Below are 22,739 nucleotides of genomic sequence, written 5' to 3'. Positions count from 1 at the left end.
TAATCGAACACAATATCAACTTGGAAGAAGTGAGAGAAATCTTCATATTCGTTTCGCTCCAAAATCAAGGGATCAAAATACAAATTGTCTTCATATGGCTGCGTAAAAAAGAAGTTAGATACTTGCACACAAAAAAAAAAAAAAACATAAAAATAACTAGGGATTTCGTATAAAAGTACACGAAATAAGTATATACATTTCGTGTAGTAATGTACGAAACTCATAACAAAAACAGTTTACTGTTTTTTCGTGTGGTTTTACATGAAATACTAGTTATAATTTCGTAGTGTTTTGTACGAAATTACTCGTAAACACGAATATGATGTTAATTTCGTACAAAACACCACGAAACGACTTGAATAATTTCGTGATATTCTACACGAAACGACTGAAAATCGAAAAAAATCAGACAAAAACGTAATTTTTTTATCTCATTTACGGGATCGATGTTGGCCATCTTGATAATTGTTGGGTTTTAACTGATTGTAATGAAAACAAATCACGATCTACAAAAGTTGGTATACTTGGAGGTTGAGAGGATTTCGAAAAGGGTCCATTTGATATACACCCCTCATATGAAAAATATATAGGGATAGGTCCACCCCTAAAAATATTCCTCTGAGATAGCCCCCTGGAGAGGCAAAAATACTATTGTGCACTTATTTGCAATTTTCGACCAACTGCATTCAACATTTTCACCAACTGCATTTATCATTCTGCACTTAGTATTTTTGTACTGCATATATCATCATTTTTAATTTATTAATATTTTTATTCTTGTATATATGTATTTTTTTATAAAATAATTTTTAATATTTCGATTTTTTTAATTTTTCGATTTTTTATTTTTTCTACTTTTTTTTTAATTTTTTTTTAATTTTTAATTTTTTAATTTTTTTTTTTTCTAAATTCAAATTTTGGTAATATTACTGAACTGAAAGTATACTACACATGACTACAGTGTACTACAAGTTCAAAAGTCATGTATAATATGTAGTCATGTACTGTCTTTTTACCCCAAAATTCATCTACACCAACAAAAAAAATTCACAATTTAGATCTTGATATTATAAATCAACTAACAAACAAAAAATGAAAAAATACAATCACATGCATATATTCTTCAAACATGAATATAGCATACATATACTGTATGTTACTACATGTGACTATAGTTATCCACAATTATCTGTAGTTATATATAGTGACATAAAGTCTAGACTACTGTAGTATGAATCCAACTTCACAAGACACTTCATCGCATCTTATTCTCTGCATGTGTAAAATTATAATATAAGCAAAACCTGCGACAAAAAAATACGAGTTAAATAGCAAAATGGAACATGCGAGTAAGATTACATGAAAAATACAAAAGAAAATAATTTTTTTTTTGGATAAATTTGCTGAACTTAAATTGACTACAAATGACTATAGTATACTACAAGTGTTATAGTCATGTATAGTTATATGTAGCCATGACTATACATGACTACATATGACTGTATATGTACAGGTCCTATAATCATGTATAGTTATATGTAGCCATGACTATACATGACTACATATGACTGTATATGACTAAGTAACCACTACTCATTAAATTTCTACTACAGACAAACAAACATCTCACACTTGAGGCATTTTGAATCATCTTCAAATAAATACAAAAATGAATTTACATATATTTATAATAAAAAAATAAAGTAATCCAAAAAATTTAAATTAAATTAATTCAAGAACATAGTAGATTTGGTTTTTTTTTTGATAAATTAATCCAAAAAAATAAATTAAAAAATTAAATTAATCCAAAGATTTTAAATTAATTCAAAAACATAGTAGATCTGGGTTTTTTTTTATAAATGCAGTAAATATGTACAAATCAAACACCACCGGTTCCATATCTGAAATTCACCATTAAATCTGACTACAAATTGTCGAATCACGATTTGAAATTTTCGAATTAAGTTGGTTTTCATAAAAAAAAAAAACAATTAAAAAAGGTGAAATAGTAAGAATTCAGAGCTTAAAAAAATAAATTAAAAATGGATGGACATTCATAAATTAAAAAAATAACTTAAAAATGTGAAGTGGATGGTTTAATACGGAGTTCAAAGCGGTGGGAGGAGCAACGACGGCCGGCACAAGGCCGTGGCGAAGCAGCGACGCAAGGCGGCGGCGGAGCAGCGGCGCAAGGCAGTGGTGGATCAGAACAGCGCCGGCGGCAACGCAAGGAGGTGAGAGGAGCAGCGACGGCGGCGGCGCAAGGAGGTGGGGGAGCAGCGACGACGGCACAAGGAGGTGAGGAAAGCAACGGCGGCGGTGGAGGGCTGTGGGGAGAGAGAGAGTTAGAGAGAGATGAAGAGAGAGAAAGAAAGAAAGAAAAGAGAGAGAGAGTTAGAGAGAGGGAGATGAAGAGAGAGAGAGAGAAAGAAATAAAGAGAGTGGGGGTAGACACGGCCACGGGCCGGTTTTGGGCCCGGAACCGGCCCGAACCGGCCCGTTGACGGCCCAAACCGGCCCGTTGACCGAGTGAACCGGCCCGTCCTACCCGGGACGGGTCCGGTTCTGAGAATTGGTGAACCGTGAACCGCCGGGCCGGCCCGGCGGTTCACCCGGATTTAAAAAAAAAAAAAAAAAAAAAAAAAAATCAAAAAAAAAGCAAATAACGGCTAGTGAACCAGCCCGAACCGGCCGTTATTTATTTATTTTTGAATTTCCCCCCCCCCCCCCCCCCCCCCCCCCATTTTTTCAAAAAATATTTCAAAAAATCATTTAAAATTCGAAATCTTTAAAATTTTGAATTTAAAATTAAGTTCGAGTCTTTTCATTTATTTCCTTTTCCTTGTTTCTATTTAAAATCACTTCTTTTAATTTACTTATTCATAAAATATTTCAAAAAATCATTTAAAATTCGAAATCTTTAAAATTTTGAATTTAAAATTAAGTTCAAGTCTTTTCATTTATTTCCTTTTCCTTTTTTCTATTTAAAAGTACTTCTTTTAATTTACTTATTCATAAAATATTTCAAAAAAAAAAAAAAAAATCAAAATTTCCGGGCCGACCCGGAACCGGCCCGAACCGGCGGGCCGACCCGGCCCGCTGAACCGCCCATACTACGGGCCGGTTCCGGTTCCGGAAAATGTGAACCGTGAACCGGTTTGAACCGGCCCGGAACCGGCCCGAACTGGCCCGTGGCCGTGTCTAAGTGGGGGAGGGGACGGCTGGTGATAGATAGATGTGGGAGTGGAAAAGAAAAAAAAAGGCTAGGGTTTAGGGTTTTAAATTATAATGAAAAGGGCAAAACGGGTATTTCAATTTGTTTAGGGGGTCTATCAAATTAATATTAGAATTTGGGTTTTTGACTAGGAAAGAAAAATCCATAGGACTACATTTCCCCTTTCGAAAAATGTTAAAGGGTTTCTTGACAAATGACTTATTTCGTACTGTAACTGGAAAAAATTGCATTATGAATAGTAAGCTACTTACATTAATTAGCAAGGTCTTTTTGAAGTGGTGAATGGTGTGAATTAAATCCTTCAACTTACCCCTTGATGTTATTGACTCATGTCACATTCACATCAAGTGTTCGGAAATTTCTCATGCATAATCAAAGTCAAGATCCAAGTCTAGTGTTATTACACAGATCGATCGCCATTAATTCTTTTATTTATTTTTCTTCCTCTACTGAAAAGTAGTGGACCAAGGCAATTTTACGCGGAAAGTTTCTTAAATTATATTCTAATACCTTTCAGTTAACCAAAAAATCATCCCATTTCTCTTCTCCTTAAAAAAAACAAAAAGAACCTTATAATTAATATATGGATTCTCAAAAATGGTTTATTCCATTGGTATTAATAATGTTCTTGATTATTATAATATTGCCAAAGAATACATGCACTTTACGATACTGTGGAAAGGTACATGCACTTTACGATACTCAGACGAGCCCATATTCGGAGTTCGGGCCGACGGTTATTTCGTCATGGTGCGGCGCGGGGCTGTATACAGTCCCGACCAATACAAGCAGAATCTGAGGATGCTGTCCGACGAACTTCGCGGAAAGGCAGCTGCAGGGGGGTCTCTAGTCAAGGTCATTTTTCTTTTTCTCTAGTAATGTACCAAACTCATAACAAAAACAGTTTATTGCTTTTTCGTGTGGTTTTACACTAAATACTAGTTATAATTTCGTAGTGTTTTGTACGAAATTACCGGTAAACACGAATATGATGTTAATTTCGTACAAAACACCACGAAACGATTTGAATAATTTCGTGATATTCTACTGTATTTCTACACAAAAGGACTGAAAATCGAAAAAAATCAGACAAAAACGTAATTTTATTAAGGCCAGTCTTTCTTAAGGGGTGGAAAAGTGTATATTCAATATTCAATAATTATATTTGGCCATCTATGATCTGGCATTATGCAAGTGGAAAAAAATAAATATTTAAATATGACAATTTGCTCGGAAGAAATTAGAAATAGGGGTGTGAACGAGCGGAGCTCGCCTCTTTTGGTAGGCTCGAGCTCGAGCTCGAGTCGATTTTGTCGAGATCGAGTTCGAGCTTGTCGACTTCGTTCTTTTTTTGCTCGAGATCGAGCTCGTGCCATTTTGTTGAGCCCGACCCCGACCCCAAGCTCATTTTATTGTTTTTTTTTTGTTTTCTTTAATATTTTCTTAATTATTATCTTATATTATTAAAAATTATTTAAAAAAAACTCACAAAATAAACAATAAATTGTAATTATATATATGTATTTTTTAATATTTTTATTTTATTTTTATTTATTTGTATAATATTTTATATTATAATACATTATTTAAATAAAAAATAGTATATAAAAAATAATAAATAAGGCTCGCGAGCTCACGAACGGCTAAAAACAGGCTCGAGATCGGCTCGTCAGAAAGCTCGAGTTCGAGTTCGAGCTTTTTTCGAGCCGACTCATCGAGCTCACGAGTCACTCGGCTCTAGGCATGGTAACGGGTCGGTTTTGGGCCGGGTTCGCCTAAACCCAAAACCCGACCCACGAAAAATATATAAACCCAAGACCCGCCACAACCCGCTTTAGCTTAGACCCAGATCCGCCCCAACCCAGACCCTAACTAAACGGTTCTGACCCGCCAGACTCGTTGGACCCATTAACATACAAAAAGTTTAATATTTTTTAACTTTTATAACATTTTGCTTGTATATTTTTATGAAATAATCTCAATACTAAAATACAATATTTTAAAAAATCTCTACAATTGACATAACATGAACAATAAAATTACAATTAATTATATTTAACTTTGATAATAAGTAAAATGCAAAATACAAGACAATTAGGGGTGGTCGACAAGTGATAAATATTACTCACGAGAAATGAGATTCGAAAAATAAAGCAGTGAAAATAGGTAAATGAGAATAGACAAAATAGAAATCTAAAATTATATATATATATATATATATATATATATATATATATATATATATATATATATATATATATATATATATATATATATATATATATATATATATATATATATATATATATATATTCGGGGTCGGTTTTGGTCGGTTCCAATAAGACCCGTAACTCGACCCAGACCCGCCTCAAACGGGTCGGTTCCGGGTCCAAGACCCGCCAAACCCGTACCCATTGCCATCCCTACTCGGGTGGTTTACCACCCCTAATTAGAAACATGAATAAATTTGAAATTCGGGAGAGTACCATTTAATATTCTTATTTGGCAGAAAAGGCAATTTTAGAGTATATATAGGTAAAATAAAATCATAAATCCTGCATATTTGGTCATGATACTGAAAAATATGTCCACCTTTGCCCAGCTAAATATCACATTAGATACAACTTCTTCTGACTTTATCTGCTTCCTCCAGAGCGGCAAATACACAAGTAACAGCACTTACAGCGACAATCTCGGCACCCTTCTCTCATCGCTCTCCACGAACATAAACGACACCGGTTTCTACAGCGCTTCGGTTGGTCAAAACCGAGGCGTCGACACAGCCTACGCCATTGCTCTCTGCCGAGCCGACATAAATCTCGACATGTGTCGTGCTTGTGTCCGAAACGCTACCGTGAAGATCTTGGATTCGTGCCCGAACCTGAACAAGGCGATTCTTTGGGCGGAATTCTGCACGTTAAGGTACTCGGACGAACCCATATACCGGATCACCCCCACGGGTAGTTACTTCGTCAACAAGCAAAAGGGGACTGAAGTTTCGAACCCCGATCAGTTCAGGCAGGCACGCGGGCTGCTGATGGACGACCTCCGCGGGGAGGCGGCTTCCGGCGGCAATCTGATGAAGGTTGCCGCCGGGAACCGTACCGTGTCGGATTTCCAGACGATATTCGCGCTGCTGCAGTGTACGCCGGATATATCTTCCGAGGAATGCGATGCTTGCTTGGTCGCGGCCGATCGACAGATCTCGGAATGTTGTGATAGTGGTGGGTCGGTGAAGATTCTTACCATCAGCTGTAATCTTCGGTACGAGATTGGACCGTTTTACAATATAAGTAGGATTCAGGAAGCACGAGCGATTATATCGCCACCGCCACCACCTCCTCCAGTACCGACAGTACCTGCATCTCCACCTGCACATGCATCTTATCCACCTATGCCACTATTGTCTTCTCCTCCACCTATGCCACTATTGTCTCCTCCTCTCCCAGGTAATTAATTTCATGTTGGAGATATAACTATTAAATGATTAAAGTAATTATACTGTCAATGACAGTTAATTAACGTAATTGTATTGCCGTTGACAATACATTTATGTAATTGTTCTGCCGTTGACAGTAAATTAACGTAATATTATTATTTTTTATTTTTTGTTATTCATTTTTATTTTGTTTGATTTGTTGACAAGTCAACGTAATTATATTACTGTCGTTGACAGTAAAATAACTAACTGTAAACACAATAATATTATTGTCAACAACATCAATATTATTATTTTTTGGGTTTTCTGTTTTGTTTGAGTTATTCACGGAGTAACGTAATAATATTACTATCTATTATTGTAATATTACTGTAAACACAATAATATTACTGTTGTTGATGGTAATATTATTGTTGTTATAGTAATATTGCTGTCAACCACATCAATATTATTATTTTGTTTGGATTTTTTTGTTTGTTTGAGTTATTTACGGAGTAACGTAATAATATTACTGTCTATTATTGTAATCTTACTGTTGTTGACGGTAATATCACTGTCACTCACAGTAATATTAATTCTTTTGGCTTTTTATTATATTTACATTTGTTAAACGGTCAACATAGTAATATTACTCTATTACACAATAATAAAGAGTTTTGTTGTGTTAATATTATCGTGTTAGAGATTAATATAACAATATTACTGTGTTAAACTGTAGTATAGTTAATTTTATTGTATTTAACAGTAATATAGTTAATATTACTGTCAATCACAGCAATATTGTTGTTTAAAAAAAATGTCAACGCCGGAAACCGGCGAAAAAATCCGGAAGAAAAAAAAAATCAAAAAGTCAACGCCGGAATCCGGCAGCAAAAAAAGATTTGAAAAAAAAATGGGTCAAAATTGAATAATTCGTGAAATTTGGGGTCAAAATTGAATGGTTTGTAAAATTTGGGGTCAAATTGAGGTTAAATTAAATTAGTGATGAAATTGGAGCATATTAAAGTATGAGGGGCTATTTTAGTGTTTTACAAAAATCTGGACCATGTGTATGGACTTATTTGTAAAGGAGTTTTTTTTTGTCTAGATTTTTTTATGAATAAATACTCATTGATGGGCTTATTTGTATGACCCCTTTATTTAAAGGGTTAATTACAATCACCCCTGGTGTATGGTCAATTTATGAAAAAATCCCTCTTGTTAGGATAATTACATCTACCCCTCAACTATCATTTTTTCTTACACTTCCACCCTTATGGTGTCAAATTCAACATAATCATCTAGATTTCGTGGAATGTGCTCTAGTAATTTGTACTCGTTTTTTGTAAAAATACAGTTTCTGATGCACCTCAATCTGATATATACAAGCCAAAAAACACATTTTATGTTCATCTTATTTCAAAAAGTGGAGTTCGAATGGGCTAAATCGAGTACAAAAGTGATAATATTCCATATAATCTCGAAAATTCCACTAAATTTGAAACCGCAAGGGTGGACATGTAAGAAGATTTATAATTGAGGGGTGGTTATAATTACCTAAATAGGAGGGGGGTTTTCGTAATTTAACCATACATCAAGGGTAGTTGTAATTTACCCTTATTTAAAACACAATTTAAAAAATTATAAGACAAGCTAATATTATTTCTATGAAATTTGCAGGAAACGCTTCTGACGATAATACAAACGGGGCTGTCATTATCATCATTGTTGTTTCTGTAGTTGTGTGTTTGATAGTAGGTGCTTGCATCGGCGTCTGTCTGAGAAAGAAAATATTTACGAAGAAGCCAGGTGAAACAGTTGCCAGTAAATTCTTTGTCTATTTACGATATGTTTCAACTCGATTTCAAATAATTTAACTAATTAATGTCGTCTTTGCCCCATTTTTACTTGCTGAATTAGACGACGATGATAACAGCTCAGAATTCCAAAAATATGATTTTGGCACAATTCGTGCTGCAACTGATAATTTCTCTATTGCTAACAAATTGGGGCAAGGAGGATTTGGTGTTGTGTACAAGGTAGGAACATAAAGTATAACTAGATAAAAATAAAATAAAAATGTGATTTGTTAATTCAGGGATTTTTCTTTTTAATTTATCTTAGGGAAAACTTAAAAATGACGAAGAAATAGCGGTGAAAAGGTTGTCCGTGCGTTCACAACAAGGAGATTCGCAATTCAATAATGAAGTGTTGTTAGTTGCAAAACTTCAGCACAGGAATCTGGTTAGGCTCTTAGGATCTGCGCAGGAAGGGACTGAAAGACTTCTTGTATATGAATTCGTTGAGAACGGAAGCCTAGATCGTTATATTTTTGGTAATGTTTCTATTTCGATTTTCTTTTTTTTTTCTTTAATTAACAAACAACCTTTCTTCATTTTTTTTTCATATTTTATTAGTTGTGATTACCACTACTATGTTTTTTGGAAGATTATCAATAATAATAATTTGAAATTGTTGGGCATGTAGATCCGACGAGACATTGTGATATTGATTGGAAAATGCGTCATAAAATCATAGAGGGTATTGCGAAAGGACTTGTTTATCTGCACGAGGACTCTCGTTTACGTGTTATTCACCGTGATCTAAAAGCTGCTAACATCCTACTAGATGCTGAAATGAACCCTAAAATAGCTGATTTTGGGTTGGCAAGGTTGTTTCCACGAGACGAAACTCTATTAGGTAATACCGGTACAATTGTTGGAACCCGGTAAGTCCTTTACTTATATACGTATAGTTCAAAAAACATATCAAGTCTACAATACCTATGCCCTTCGAAAATGACGATTTCTCTGTTATATTGTCCAAATACGTATATAACGTATTTATCATATAATGCAGTGGATATATAGCGCCCGAGTATGCCAGGCGTGGTGAATTGTCTGTTAAATTGGATGTGTACAACTTTGGTGTGCTAGTCCTGGAGATTGTTAGGGGGCGGAATAATAACTCTTTCCCAAACGAAGAGAACTCGGAGACCATGCTAAGTTTTGTAAGTAAAAGTTATAGCAAATTTAAGATGTTATTTAATTTGAAGTCAACTTAGTGTTAAACATATAATTTCATATAAGCTAATTAAGGTGTAATTGGCTAAGAAGATATATATACTTGCAGGCATGGAGAAATTGGAGAGAGGGGACACCGGAAGCAATGATAGATCCGACATTAACTACGAATCGTTCGGGTTCTTATATGCGTGAAATATTTAGATGCATTCATATCGGTTTGTTGTGCGTACAAGAAAATGCAATTGAAAGACCAATAATGGCTTCGGTTGTTCAATTGCTCAACAACGTCTCTACAACTTTGTCAGAGCCATTACAACCTGCATTTTTCGTACCCAATTCAAGAGACATGGAGTTGAAAAAACGTAAAGATCAATCCATAAACGAAGCATCGATTACAGAGTTATATCCACGGTAGCTAAGACCGCTAGACATCTGATGATGCTAAAATATAGCTCACCGGAGTAGTATAGAAAACGGGCTGGGAGAGCAAAGCTGATCAGTAGCTAGTCAACTCGATGATCCTGAGGTCCCTACAAAATAAGCACACGTGAACTAAGCCGGGGGTTGATCCGGCGGAAACCCCTCCGACGCTCAAGTCAGATGTACGGATCGTAGAGATAGCAGAGAGAATAAAACTCGTGGTTGGTTGTCAATAATTAGAACGTACCTTTACAAATGAGTAAAATACCTATTTATATCTCGGTGATTGGATTGGGCTTACTTTGTTGGGCCCAGGCCTTACTTTGAAGGTATTTGGGCTTTCGTGTAATGAGCCTAATTAGCAGATATATTTGAGGGCCCATTGGGCCGGCCCATTTAGGTATATCATTAAGCCCCCCAACTCTCGATTCGAGACGGGGACTTGTGTAGAGGGGTCCGGGTCGTGTCGAGAGTTAATTGCGTCGTGGATTGAATAGTTTCCATTGGCGGTGAATTTATTTCTTGATTTAAATAAGGGATAATTGTGTTTATTTGGCAGCGAGGTATATATTTAAGGATTTTAAATATTATACCAGGGCCAGATAAATAGACTCCTTTTGCGGTGGAAAAATTTAAACTTCATCTCCTGCGTAATAAATATGGGTATGTACTTTTAACACTAGGTATTCTTCTGTGCTATTTTTCTCTTGAAAACTTTTTTGCTGTAGAGTAGAAATTTTTTGTTTCTTGATTTTTTCTTCGGGAAAATTATTACTCATGTCGAATCCGGGTAAGTCGAAATCCTTGCGAATTAAACTTCGAGATCCGGTAGAAGGGGGCGAGAAAACTTTTAGTTCCGTGGGCATGGAACGCGAGACGTTTGTAATACCGTGTGCAAAAATCGGATCTGCAGTAGTAGGTGCACGGACTATGGGGAAGGGGTGTAAAGTAGGTGGCTCGGAGACCGGAGTCGGCTCGAGCCGTGTAGCCGAGCAGCAAAATCAGTGTAGGAGCGCGCGCTTCAATTTACAGTCGGAGCCGAGTGAAGCCGCGGAGCCGACGGCTTGCACTCGGACCGAGGAGAGGAGGGAGAGAGAGAGCAGGCCACGTGGGCCTGCTGCTGTCCATGGCGCGTCGGGTTTGGGGGGACGCGCGCGGGAGTGGGCCGTGTCCCGACGCGCGCGTGCGGATTGGTGAAGGGGGCAGTGCTGACGCGCGCGCGCTGCCCAATGGAGGGGCGCGTGCGCGCGCGTCGGAGGAGAGTGGTGGTGTTGGTGACGCGCGCGGGCTGCCCTCTGAGGGCGCGCGTCCGCGCGCGTCGCTGGGAAGTGTTGTGGCGCGTGAGCGCGCGTCGGAAGGGGGGGTGAATGCGCGTGAGAGCGCGTCATCCGAGGGGACGCGCGCGCGTGAGGGCGCGTCCGGAGCTATTTTTCGGCGCGGTTTTTTCGATCAAGTCGAGCAACATGAGGAGCAAATTGATGTCGAAGATAGTGTGAATGTTCGGAGTGCCGAGAGGCGAGAAATCATTGAATCTTGGAGTGACGATGTAGAAGCGAGTATTCACGTTAGTGGGCAAGTGGATGGAGTTGTGGCTAGTAGGCGTTATTCTCGACGTCAAATTGTGGATTTTGGGAGCGATAGTGACGATTCTAACCACGCCCCTTTGGCGAGTGATCATGCTGTGTCAAGTAGTGGAATTGAGCCGACGGATGAGGAGGGGGAGGAAGATGATATTCCGTCTGGTGATGTTGAGGTTGATAAGAGGAGGCAAAAGAAAAAGAAGCCAATTAATTTGGACTTAGTTAATTTTGATAGTGTGTTGACGGAAGAGCATTTGCACTCTATTCGGCGTTTATCTGGAGCGCCAAGTAATGTCGAGTTGCTGTTGCCTCAGAAGGGCGACCGTTTGTACTTGCCACCCGATGGGTTTCATACGGTATTTTTGGGTTACTTGACGTGTACATCTCAGATTACTCCGCACCCAACCTTGTTGAAGGTTTGCGAAGAGTTCAAGATAGGGTATAGTCAGCTCACTCCCACTGCCGTTCTGACGTTCGAGGCGTTTCACCATAGGGTGTCTCTAGTGGGTTTGCCTATGACCGTGAGTTTGTTCAAGGCGTTATTTACGTTACATCGGCCCAACCAGACGCCTTTCTTTTGTTTTCATCCTCGCGTTCCTTACCAATTCGTGAAGAGTGTGAAGTTATCTTTGGGGAAATGGAAGACCCATTTTTTTTATGTGAGGGCTCCCACTTTTGTCGTTCCCGTAGTTTGGAATCCTACTTGCGAGAGTTTCACGATAACTGCGAATATGGCGAAAAGGATTGAAGAGTCGGGATTGTGTGATGTGGAATTTGACCCGAGGGTTTTGATACCAAAGGCGAAGGGTCAGCACCGTATTTCTTTTTGTTGCCTTGACTTGTGTGTGTGTGTGTGTTTTTTTTTTTTTTTTTTGTGTAGTTCGTTGGTAGTGTATACCTCATGTCTCTTATGTGTTTGTTATCTTTTGTAGATGGGGGTATCACCTTTGCAGCACTTCAAGCTAAGGCGAATGGGACGTCGAAGAAGGCATCGAAGAAGGTACCCTCTACATTGGGAGGTTCTTCAAGTGGTGTGCCTCGTGGGGAGGTCCATGTAGAAACTCCTCGAGTAGTCGCAGATGATCGTAGTAGTGCTGGTGAAGTTCCGCCGACGAGGGGTCGTGGCAAGGGAAAGAGGGTGGATACCGAGTATGTGGCTGTGCCTAAGCGTCCCCGGGTAGACCCAGAGGAGACTTATGCTTTCCATGGTGGGGGAAGGAAACAATTGTTTACCTATGGTGTGAATCGCGACGGTAAGGAGTCGTATTGGGATGTGTCGGACCGTGATCTGCCTATGTTGAGTACCGAGGGATTCGTTCGGGAGTATGATCGTGCTCGGATGTCTGGTAAGGGCCCTTCTCACATGTTAGAGTTAGCCGGTGGGGACATATGTCGGGTGAGTCCTTGTTTATTTAGAACAAGATTAGATGTTACTCCCTCTCTTCCTTGTGTAAATTTTTTTTTTTTTTTTTTGTAGTTGGTAGCGACTTGGAGATATCTCATGGAGCACGGTAGGAACGTGGAAGCTAGGAAGGAAGAGGAGCGGGCTCGAAGTCAGGCGCGTGAGGATAATCTTCTAAGCCAGTTGGAGGTAGCGCGAGCCGATCTTGTTGAACGCTCGGAGGACAGATGAGCTTGTTCAGAAGACAGATGAGCTCGAGGTTATCCGACGCTACGACCAGCTCAAAGAGAAGTATGAAGTTGAGAAGGCGACGGGGAAGAGGTTCCTCACGACATCTGGTGGTGCAGCTTATAGGGAGTCCATTGTGGAGGAGACCAAGGCTAGTTTCCGAGGTAGTGATGAGTGTGCTGCTATGATTGAGGAACATGCGTTGGTTGTGGTCTATAAGCCATTAGTGCGTGCTTGTCGCAAATATCTTCGCGATGCGGGTGGTATCAGTGAGAAAGTGATTCGAGGTATGGAGGCTGGTGTCTCGGATGGAGAGGATGATGAGGTAGATGTCGATGGGACAGGCACAGAGCTTGTGGCTGATATTGTTGCAGATGATCCCATTGTGGGGACGTCTTCCGCCCGCAGTAGGGGAGTTTAGATTTATTTGCTAGGATAGTTAAACTTATATATTTTTTTTTTTTGTTTGGAGTCTTAGTTTATTTTTCTCGCTAATGTAGATGGGTATGTCCTCTACTATTTCGTTTGAATTTTTTCCTTGTTTGACATTTGAAGTTTGATATCTTGAATTATTTGTTTTGACATTGTCAAGAGTTAATGCGCTGCTTATATGTATTTACACTTAGCATTGTACGCGATGTACTTGAGGAGGGGATCAGTCTCCCAAGGTTTTTGTTAAGGGTCGTGCCCTTTGTTCGGACCGCTTGGGTCTTAAATATATTTGTCCGTGGCCACGTTTTAAAATTAACACCTCGTGAAACAAATAAAAGGACTTAGCTAATCCAGCTGGCCAGGCTATACGGATTATCTAAATCTCTCTAAGTGTTTGTAGGGTGGTATTGACTTGAACTCATGGTAAGAGGTAATTTGTATAGACGTAAAGGCGTAGATAGTAAAGCGAAAAGTATTATTTATTCAACGATAGCAAAGGAGAGTTGTTACATGCCTATGTGAGGCGAATGTAAGTAAATGACTAATGCGATAGGCCTACGTGAGGCGAAGGTAAATAACTACTGGTGGAGCAAAAAAAAAAAATTTGACTTGATAAAAATTGTCCTAAGTGATTGTACTACACTTGTTCTTCTTCCCCGTCTTCCTTGTACTCGTTCGTTTTGCTGTGCTGATGGTAAAATGAATTCCTTTGGCGTCTCTATGCCTGTCAAATATAATTGAGAAAAAAGAATTTTTTCTAAGCATTTGTATTGAAGACTTAGTAATTGAAGCTGAGGGGATGTGCATTGCCGATCTACGTACCATACTACGGGGATGTTTTTTCTTCCTCGCACTTCGAGATATGAAATCAACTCGTGAGTTGCTGCGAGTTACTATGCGATCATGCCTGCTAGTGGAATTATTTTTTCACGTTAGTAGGAGTAAATAAGATCATCCGTGTGTTGAATGCTAGTGGAAGTATAGTTACCCTTGGCGATGTGGTATGGAGTGTTCTCGCTCTTTGGGCCGTTGATTGAGTAATATGCATCCCCTCGTAATTGGCTCTCAATCTTTAATAAGATGGTGGGATGTGATGATGAATTGCTGGTGAAAATAAATTCACTAGCCCCCCAGTTTAGGTAGGATGTTAACGCACCTAGTTATGTAGTAGAAAATTTCTAACCATGTAGAAACAACTTACAAGACGAGTTACGTGAAAGGTCGCGGAGCCTGCAGATGTGACAATTTGTAAGTATCTTTCATATAGAAGGGGTATGGATGGTGACCTCAACTGATCTGAAGTAAGGCAGATGTATACCTTAGGCGTAGAACCGTTTGAGGTTCCCTATATTCCATGTTCTGGGTATAGGGTGTCCATCAATGTTCTCGAGGCGATATGCTCCAGTGTTGACCACTTTTGTGATTTTATATGGTCCTTCCCACTTTGGGTCGAGCTTGCCAATGGGGTGAGAGGCTTCAGCTTTCCGGAGGACTAAATCCCCAACTTGAAAGGAGCGGGGACGGACCTTTGAGTTATATGCCTTGGCCATGCGTGATTTGTACATCTGTTGCCGGATGTATGCGATCTCTCGTAGCTCATCTACAAGGTCTAGGCTTCCTCGCATAGCTTCTTCATTAGCTGCTGGATCATAGTTGGTGATTCTCCAAGATGGTTCACCTATTTCAACGGGTGCTATAGCTTCTGTTCCGAAAGCTAGATTGAAAGGCGACTCTCCGGTTGCTGCTCGTGGGGTTGTGCGATAAGCCCATAGTGCGTTAGGCAATTCGTCCACCCACTTCCCTTTGGCACTTCCAAGCCTTGTCTTAAGGTGTTGGAGTATGGTGCGATTCGTGACCTCCGTCTGGCCGTTAGCCTGTGGATTGGCTACGGATGTGAAGAACTGTTTGATGTCTAAACCGAGGCACCAATTCTTCACTTTGTCACCGCAAAATTGTGTTCCATTATCTGAGATAATGGAACGTGGGATTCCAAAGCGACACACGATGTTTTTCCATAGGAATTGGATGACTTCTTTTTCTCGGATGCGTGCTAAGGGTTCAGCTTCCACCCATTTGGTGAAGTAGTCCACTGCTACAATGAGGTATTTGCGTCCTCCTGTAGCGGGCGGGAATGGTCCAACTAAATCCATCCCCCATTGGGCGAAAGGGATGGGGCTGTCAATTGGTTGCATTAATGCCGCTGGCAGGTGAGTGATATTTGCATGCTCTTGGCAGGGCTTACATTTCCGGACTAACTTCTTCGCGTCTTCATGCATCGTTGGCCAATAGTAGCCTTGTCTCAGTAGTTTGAGAGCTAAAGTTCTCCCGCTTAAGTGATTTCCGCAGATGCCTTCGTGTACTTCTCTAAGTACGTAATCCGCTGTGGTCGGGTCGAGGCACTTGAGGTAAGGGAATGAGAACCCTCGTTTGTATAACTCTTCTCCCACTATGATGAAGCGAGCGGCTCTCGTTTTTAACTTTCGTGCTTCGGTGGAATCCGCTGGAAGTTCTCCCTTCTTGAGATACTTCAGGATTGGAGTGAACCAGCATGGCTGATTCCTCCTCGGTGTACTGTACTTCAGTGGGTGAAGTTATCTCTGGCTGAGGTGAGGTGAGGAGCGTCACCTTCCGACTTCCGATGCTAGCCATGGAGCTTCCAAGCCTAGCTAATTTGTCAGCATGGACGTTATTGGAGCGAGGTACTTGTCTTATCTCGTAGCTCTCGAATTTAGATAAGAGAGTGTGCGCGAGAGCTAAGTATTTGGCCATGGTGTCTTCTTTAGCCTCGTAAGCTCCAAGTACTTGGTTGACGACGAGTTGAGAGTCGCTTTGGATTAGGAGCTTGCGCGCTCCGGCTGCTAGGGCGAGGCGGATTCCCGCTATCAGTGCTTCGTACTCAGCGACGTTGTTCGAGGCTGTGAATTCGAAGCGTTGAGCATACTCGAATTCGTCTCCGTCGGGGTTCGTTAGTACGATGCCCGCTCCACCTCCTGTGGCAGTGGAAGATCCATCGACGCTGACGGACCAAGTAGGTAGATAGGTGATTTCTTCTACTGAGGTCATTTCGACTAGAAAGTCAGCCAATATTTGCGCTTTGATAGCTGGGCGGGGTTTGAATTCCACCGTATTCACTTAGCTCTATTGCCCATTTTGCTAATCGTCCGGACGTTTCGGGACTCCTTAGTATTTGCTTCAGTGGATAATTGGTGAGAACCACCACTTGATGTGACTGGAAGTAAGGTCGAAGCTTCCGGGCTGCGTTGATGAGGGCGAGAGCGAGCTTCTCCATGTTGGTATAGCGTTGTTCGGCTCCTTGGAGAGCGCGACTTATGTAGTATATGGGTTGATGACCTTTTCCTCCATCTCGGATGAGGACTGCGCTGATGGCATCAGCCGAGGTAGACAAGTAAAGCATGAGGATGTCTCCCGGTTGAGGTTTTGTAAGCAGGGGTGGAGATGCGAGATATGACTTTAACTCCGTGAAGGCCTTTTGACATGCCTCATCCCACTCGAACTTTTTTCCTCCCCTTAAAATCTTGAAAAAGGGGAGAGCCTTGTCTGCTGATCTTGAAATGAATCTGTTCAGGGATGCCAAACAGCCGTTGAGCTGTTGAACTTTCTTGATCGATGTTGGCGGAGCCATGGAGGTGATTGCTTCGATTTTTGCGGGATTAGCTTCGATTCCCCGCTGTGAAATCATGTATCCTAAAAACTTGCCACCTCGAACTCCGAACGAGCATTTGAGGGGGTTGAGTTTCATTTTGTATTTTCGCAGGGTAGCGAAGCATTGATCCAGATCAGTTAGGTGGTCCGAGACCTTGATACTTTTGACGAGCATGTCGTCGATATACACCTCCATATTCTTACCGATCTGATCCGCGAACATGGCGTTCACTAGATGTTGGTAAGTGGCTCCCGCATTTTTCAACCCGAAGGGCATGACTTGATAGCAGTAGATACCTTGGTCAGTGATGAAACTAGCCCTTTCTTGATCTTCTGGCGCAAGTAAGATCTGGTTATACCCTTGGTATGCATCGAGGAAGCTGAGGAGCTCGCATCCTGAGGTCGAATCGATGAGTTGATCGATTATAGGTAGAGGAAAAGGGTCCTTAGGACAAGCTTTGTTGAGGTCGGTGAAGTCTACGCATAGTCTCCACTTGCCCCCGGGTTTGGGAACGAGTACGACGTTCGACAACCATTCAGGATACTGAACTGGTCGTATGTGGCCCGCTTCAAGGAGTTTTGCCACTTCCGCTTTGATATGCTTGTTGCGCTCGGGACCAAATGTCCGTTTCCTCTGTTTGACTGGCTTCAACCTCTTGTCGACGTTAAGCCGATGTAGGGCTACCTGAGGGGGAATGCCCGACAAATCTTGAGCTTTCCAAGCAAACACATCTCCATTGTGCCGCAAGAATTTGACTAATTGCGTCTCCATCTCAGGATCTAAATCGGATCCGATGCGTAGGAGTTTGGAGGTATCTCCGGGAGTGAGCTCTATGAGCTTAAGTTCTTCGACGGCCGCTAGCTTGATGTTGTCATCAGGTACGCTGATGAGGATTTCTTTATTATCCTCGATGATCGCATTGACCCACTTCCGTTTGTCGGATTTTTGGGTGTCGTCTCCCTTTCCGGGTGGTTTAGGCTTCTTGGAAGGTTCTCGTAGGGCCCTTGCATAGCACTCTCGAGCGAGACGCCTGTCTCCAAGTACTTCCCCCATTCCATAGGGAGTAGGGAACTTCCACTTCTGATGATAGGAGGAGGGCACTGACTTGAATGTGTGTATTGCTGGCCTCCCCAGAATGATGTTGTAGGGTGATGGCCTGTCGACGACGAGGAACTTAATTAATTTTGTGATTCGACAAGGGTCTTCCCCTAAGGAGACGGGCAGCTCTACTTCTCCCATGGATAAAATGCCTTCTCATGTGAATCCTTTCAGGGGTGTGGAGACGGGATTAAACCGGGCATTATCTATGCCTAGCTGCTTAAAAGCGTGGAGGTACATGATGTCAGCTGAGCTTCCACCGTCCACTAATATCTTCTTTACCAAGAAGTTGGCCACCGTTGTTGTTACTACCAGTGCATCGACATGGTCTTCATCTGGATCTTCGAGGTCGGAGGAGTTGAAGACTATGCTGTGATCGGATCTTCGTATTTGATATATGCGTGTGGATGGAGAAGCACGTTCTTGATTCATACGTGCTGATCGAGCGAGGGTGCGTCTTGCGTTTTGTGAATCGCCTCCCGCCGGTCCTCCGGAGATAAATGAGATGATTCCCCGGGTAGGCTGGTTATCATTGTTATCTAGGTCACGTCGATGACCCCCATCTTCTCGTCGTTGTTGTTGATCTCGATTGTTATCTCGGCGTGGGGGATCATCACGGCGTTTATTTCGCGGCTTATCGATGTATTCGCCTAAATGGCCCTGTTTGATCAGTCTCGCAATTGCCGCTTTGAGTTGTGCACATTCCTCTGTAGTATGCCCTTTGTCCTTATGGAATCGACAATAACGATCCGACTTTTCTCGCTTTGCATTCGGCTGCATAGGACGTGGAGGCTCCGCTAAACCTCTCTGTTCTATCACGTGAAGGATTTCAGTGAGGCGAGCGTTTAACGGAGTGAATCTATTGTAGGAGGAGGAGGGTTGGCTTTGAGGTGGAAGTGGTGGACGTTGGTCATCACGTCTCCTATTGTCCTGACGGTCATCTTCCCTTTTCCTTTTAGGAGGAGCATGGGTAGAGGCTTCCTCTATCCGGACGTACTTTTCGGCTCGATTTAACAATTCCTCTAGGTTGCCCGGGGGTCTTCCGACAATAGATTCCTTGAATCTACCCGGTTTCAAATTCTGCTGCATAATACCGGAGAGCATGTCTTGCCCCACACTGGGGACTTCATGGACGGCTTCTACGAAACGCTTAATGTAGTTGCGGAGCGTTTCGTTATCTCTCTGTACTACTGAGAAAAGATGAGCTGGGGTCTTGGCATATTGTTTGTTGATGGCGAATTGGTTGGTGAACCGGGTTGACAGCCGAGCAAAGGTGTCAATCGACCCTATGGGCAGGGAGTTGAACCAGTTCATTATTGCTCTCTTGGAGAGAGTGGTACGGAACATTTTGCACATAGCAGCATCCGTCGGGCCATATAAATCCGCCATGGCACTGAATTTCTCTATATGTTCTTGTGGGTCGGTGGTCCCTTCAAATTGAGGTAACCCCGAGATCTTCACTCCTTGAGGTAATACCTCGTTGAGAATGTCTATGGTGAAAGGACTGCGTCTTGTTGGGAGAGGCATTCTTTCACCCATTTGATTATTTGGTTGGGGGAAAAGATTTTGGCGAGACATTCTGCTGTTTACCTCGCCTTCTCCCTCATTAAAGAGAGGGACTCTCTGTGGTGACGCATTCCCCCTTGGGGGTGAGCGCTGACGCTGTTGTCTGGGCTGTGCCCCTCGGTGGTTGGTAGATAATTGCACTCGGGATCGTGGATCCGAGGTAGAGGAGGAAACACTTATTTGATTCGGTATTGGCTGTGGGGCCACGGGTGGCGCTACAGGTGGAGCTGGCGCTGGTATCGCATTGGGAGCGTTTGCTCCCATCGTGGCGATATATTGAGTTACGGCCTCCGTGGCGGCGCGAGTAGAAGCTTCCGCTATCATACGTTGGAGCGCGTCCTCGGTTATTTGAACCGTTCGAGGAGCAGGGAGTGGTGGATCGGCGAGTGGTGGGTCCCGATGGGGGATCACCTGAACCTCGCGAGGTGGATCTGCAGCACGTGGAGGAGCTGGCTCCGCGGCACGTGGAGGAAGCGGCTCCGCGGCGCGTGGAGGAGGTGGTATGCCAGATCCTCCACGGACGGGAAGGTTATTAGCCGTGTCATTTTCTCTCCGAGCTGACGCCTCAGGAGGATCTTGTTGGCTACGTGATCTGGTTTGCATCGTTCCCACAGACGGCGCCAAAATGATGATGCTAAAATATAGCTCACCGGAGTAGTATAGAAAACGGGCTGGGAGAGCAAAGCTGATCAGTAGCTAGTCAACTCGATGATCCTGAGGTCCCTACAAAATAAGCACACGTGAACTAAGCCGGGGGTTGATCCGGCGGAAACCCCTCCGACGCTCAAGTCAGATGTACGGATCGTAGAGATAGCAGAGAGAATAAAACTCGTGGTTGGTTGTCAATAATTAGAACGTACCTTTACAAATGAGTAAAATACCTATTTATATCTCGGTGATTGGATTGGGCTTACTTTGTTGGGCCCAGGCCTTACTTTGAAGGTATTTGGGCTTTCGTGTAATGAGCCTAATTAGTAGATATATTTGAGGGCCCATTGGGCCGGCCCATTTAGGTATATCAACATCCTTAACTGTTAGTGTGTATTTTCCCAATCATTTTGGAGCCCAAAAATTCATCGTTCGTCTTCAATGTTGTTGTTTTATTTGTAATATATTTTTTTTATATATTTAATGAGGTAATTATTCTCTTGAGTTAATTGCACAGATCCCTACCAGAAAAATCCCTATTTTAAAACAATTAGCATTGACCCTCTATGATGGGTTTTATTTAGCCCCACCGCTCCTTATTCAAAAGGGATAATTAGTGAAAACCCCCCACATCATTTACATATATTAGGGTGTATATAACCCTTTTTTTTATAATTAGTGAGAACCCCCCTTTTATTAAATTCAATTTTTAATAATTAATTAGATAATTGACATTTACATATTCACCCCTGTGTAATTAATTTATTTTAGACACGTGATTTAAAGAAAATCTCTGAGATCACGATATATCAGCATATTCCATAACCGTCTTATCTCTCTCAAACATCGTGTTAATTTTTGAACCGTCTCATCTCTCTCAAACATCGTGTTAATTTTGGAACCATTTCAAAGGCGCACGTTGAGATTCATATCTGATTCTGTTCAGAGAGTCGGCGACTGTAATTGAAGAAGGCGAGTTTTTTTTTTTTTTTTGTTTGCAACGCAGATGTTTTGAGCGCTGATTCGATGCATTTAATTTGGATTCATATCTATAGTGATTCCGATCTAATTGCAGAAAGTGGTTTGTAATTGATGTCATAAATGCAAACTGCTGTTTTGTTGTTTGTGCGAACGATAGCATATGGATCGTTTATGTTGTTATGTATGAACGCGGGATTTTTTTTTTGCTGATTATGTTGAGATTTTAAAGTCGTGTTATGCAGGTAACACGACTATTGTTTTTGCAGTAACATGTTCGTAATTTAAATATTATTATAGTTGATTTACTTATAATCGTTTTTACTTATAGTCGTTTATGCAGTAACTAATCATGGTTGTTTCATGTGTATTCTCTATTAACTGCATTTTCATTTAAATCTTATGTTTGTTGTAGATGGATAGCAGTGTTAATATTTTTGTGAAGTACGGGGGTTTGGTTGCTTTGAAGCGATCTTCTGTACATACTTTCCAAGCATTGGTTGATTTTGCGTGTTCGAAATGGTAATGTCTGAATGTATCTAATATAAGCATCACATATATGGTGGCAGATTGTGGAGAATGCATTATTACGGATGATCAAGACTTGATATCCATGTTTGCATTGATGCGCAAATTATCTTTAGTGCGTATCAATGCCGTGGTGAATGGTGCAACTGGCATTGTGATTCGACCAATTCAACATGTGGTTTCACCAATTCGGCATGTCCACGCGCAAATGGTGCTGCCAATGATCGGCTATGACAAAGATGTTGAGGATACGGAAGATCGTGATTTGGAAATCATAATAAGAAAACATGCCGCATGCGGGTGGAATTTTTATAATTTATCCGTTTTTTTAATTGTAGTTGGTTTTGTTTACAATCTTATTCGTACATTGATGAAACAATTCGAATATATGCCTTTCAAGTTTTTCAAGTTTGTGGTTGTTGTTGACTGGTTTACTATTGTTAGTATAGTTCAGTTTAGTTCGATTAAATAGATCGAATATACCTTATATTCAAGTATAGTTCAGTTCACTGATAT

General features: G+C 41.2%; 3 protein-coding genes across 3 annotated transcripts in view; 2 read left to right on the top strand and 1 right to left on the bottom strand.

Annotated features, from left to right (window-relative positions):
* Window positions 1–21,226, top strand: part of LOC105976687 (cysteine-rich receptor-like protein kinase 26) — a 49,724-nt gene extending 28,498 nt beyond the window's left edge. Inside the window, exons 2-8 of the mRNA XM_088818723.1 lie at window positions 8,334–8,462; window positions 8,574–8,692; window positions 8,778–8,988; window positions 9,141–9,381; window positions 9,513–9,663; window positions 9,786–10,109; window positions 21,093–21,226. Coding sequence (XP_088674849.1) covers window positions 8,334–8,462; window positions 8,574–8,692; window positions 8,778–8,988; window positions 9,141–9,381; window positions 9,513–9,663; window positions 9,786–10,094 — 1,160 coding nt within the window. The 3' untranslated portion in view covers window positions 10,095–10,109; window positions 21,093–21,226. The remainder of the gene's footprint in view (window positions 1–8,333; window positions 8,463–8,573; window positions 8,693–8,777; window positions 8,989–9,140; window positions 9,382–9,512; window positions 9,664–9,785; window positions 10,110–21,092) is intronic.
* Window positions 5,783–6,692, top strand: LOC148770489 (cysteine-rich receptor-like protein kinase 29). Its single transcript, XM_088818279.1, has one exon. The coding sequence runs from the start codon at window positions 5,805–5,807 to the stop codon at window positions 6,690–6,692; it is 888 nt and encodes a 295-aa protein (XP_088674405.1). The 5' UTR covers window positions 5,783–5,804.
* LOC148770488 (uncharacterized) lies at window positions 18,660–20,333 on the bottom strand. Its single transcript, XM_088817870.1, has one exon. The coding sequence runs from the start codon at window positions 20,331–20,333 to the stop codon at window positions 18,660–18,662; it is 1,674 nt and encodes a 557-aa protein (XP_088673996.1).
* Window positions 21,227–22,739: the final 1,513 nt, after the last annotated feature.

The sequence above is a fragment of the Erythranthe guttata genome, chromosome 5 (assembly GCF_056151865.1).
Source record: "Erythranthe guttata isolate IM_541 chromosome 5, IM_541, whole genome shotgun sequence".
Taxonomy (NCBI): domain Eukaryota; kingdom Viridiplantae; phylum Streptophyta; class Magnoliopsida; order Lamiales; family Phrymaceae; genus Erythranthe; species Erythranthe guttata.
Note: the sequence above shows the minus strand (reverse complement) of the source record. Positions and strands in the feature narration are given on the sequence as shown.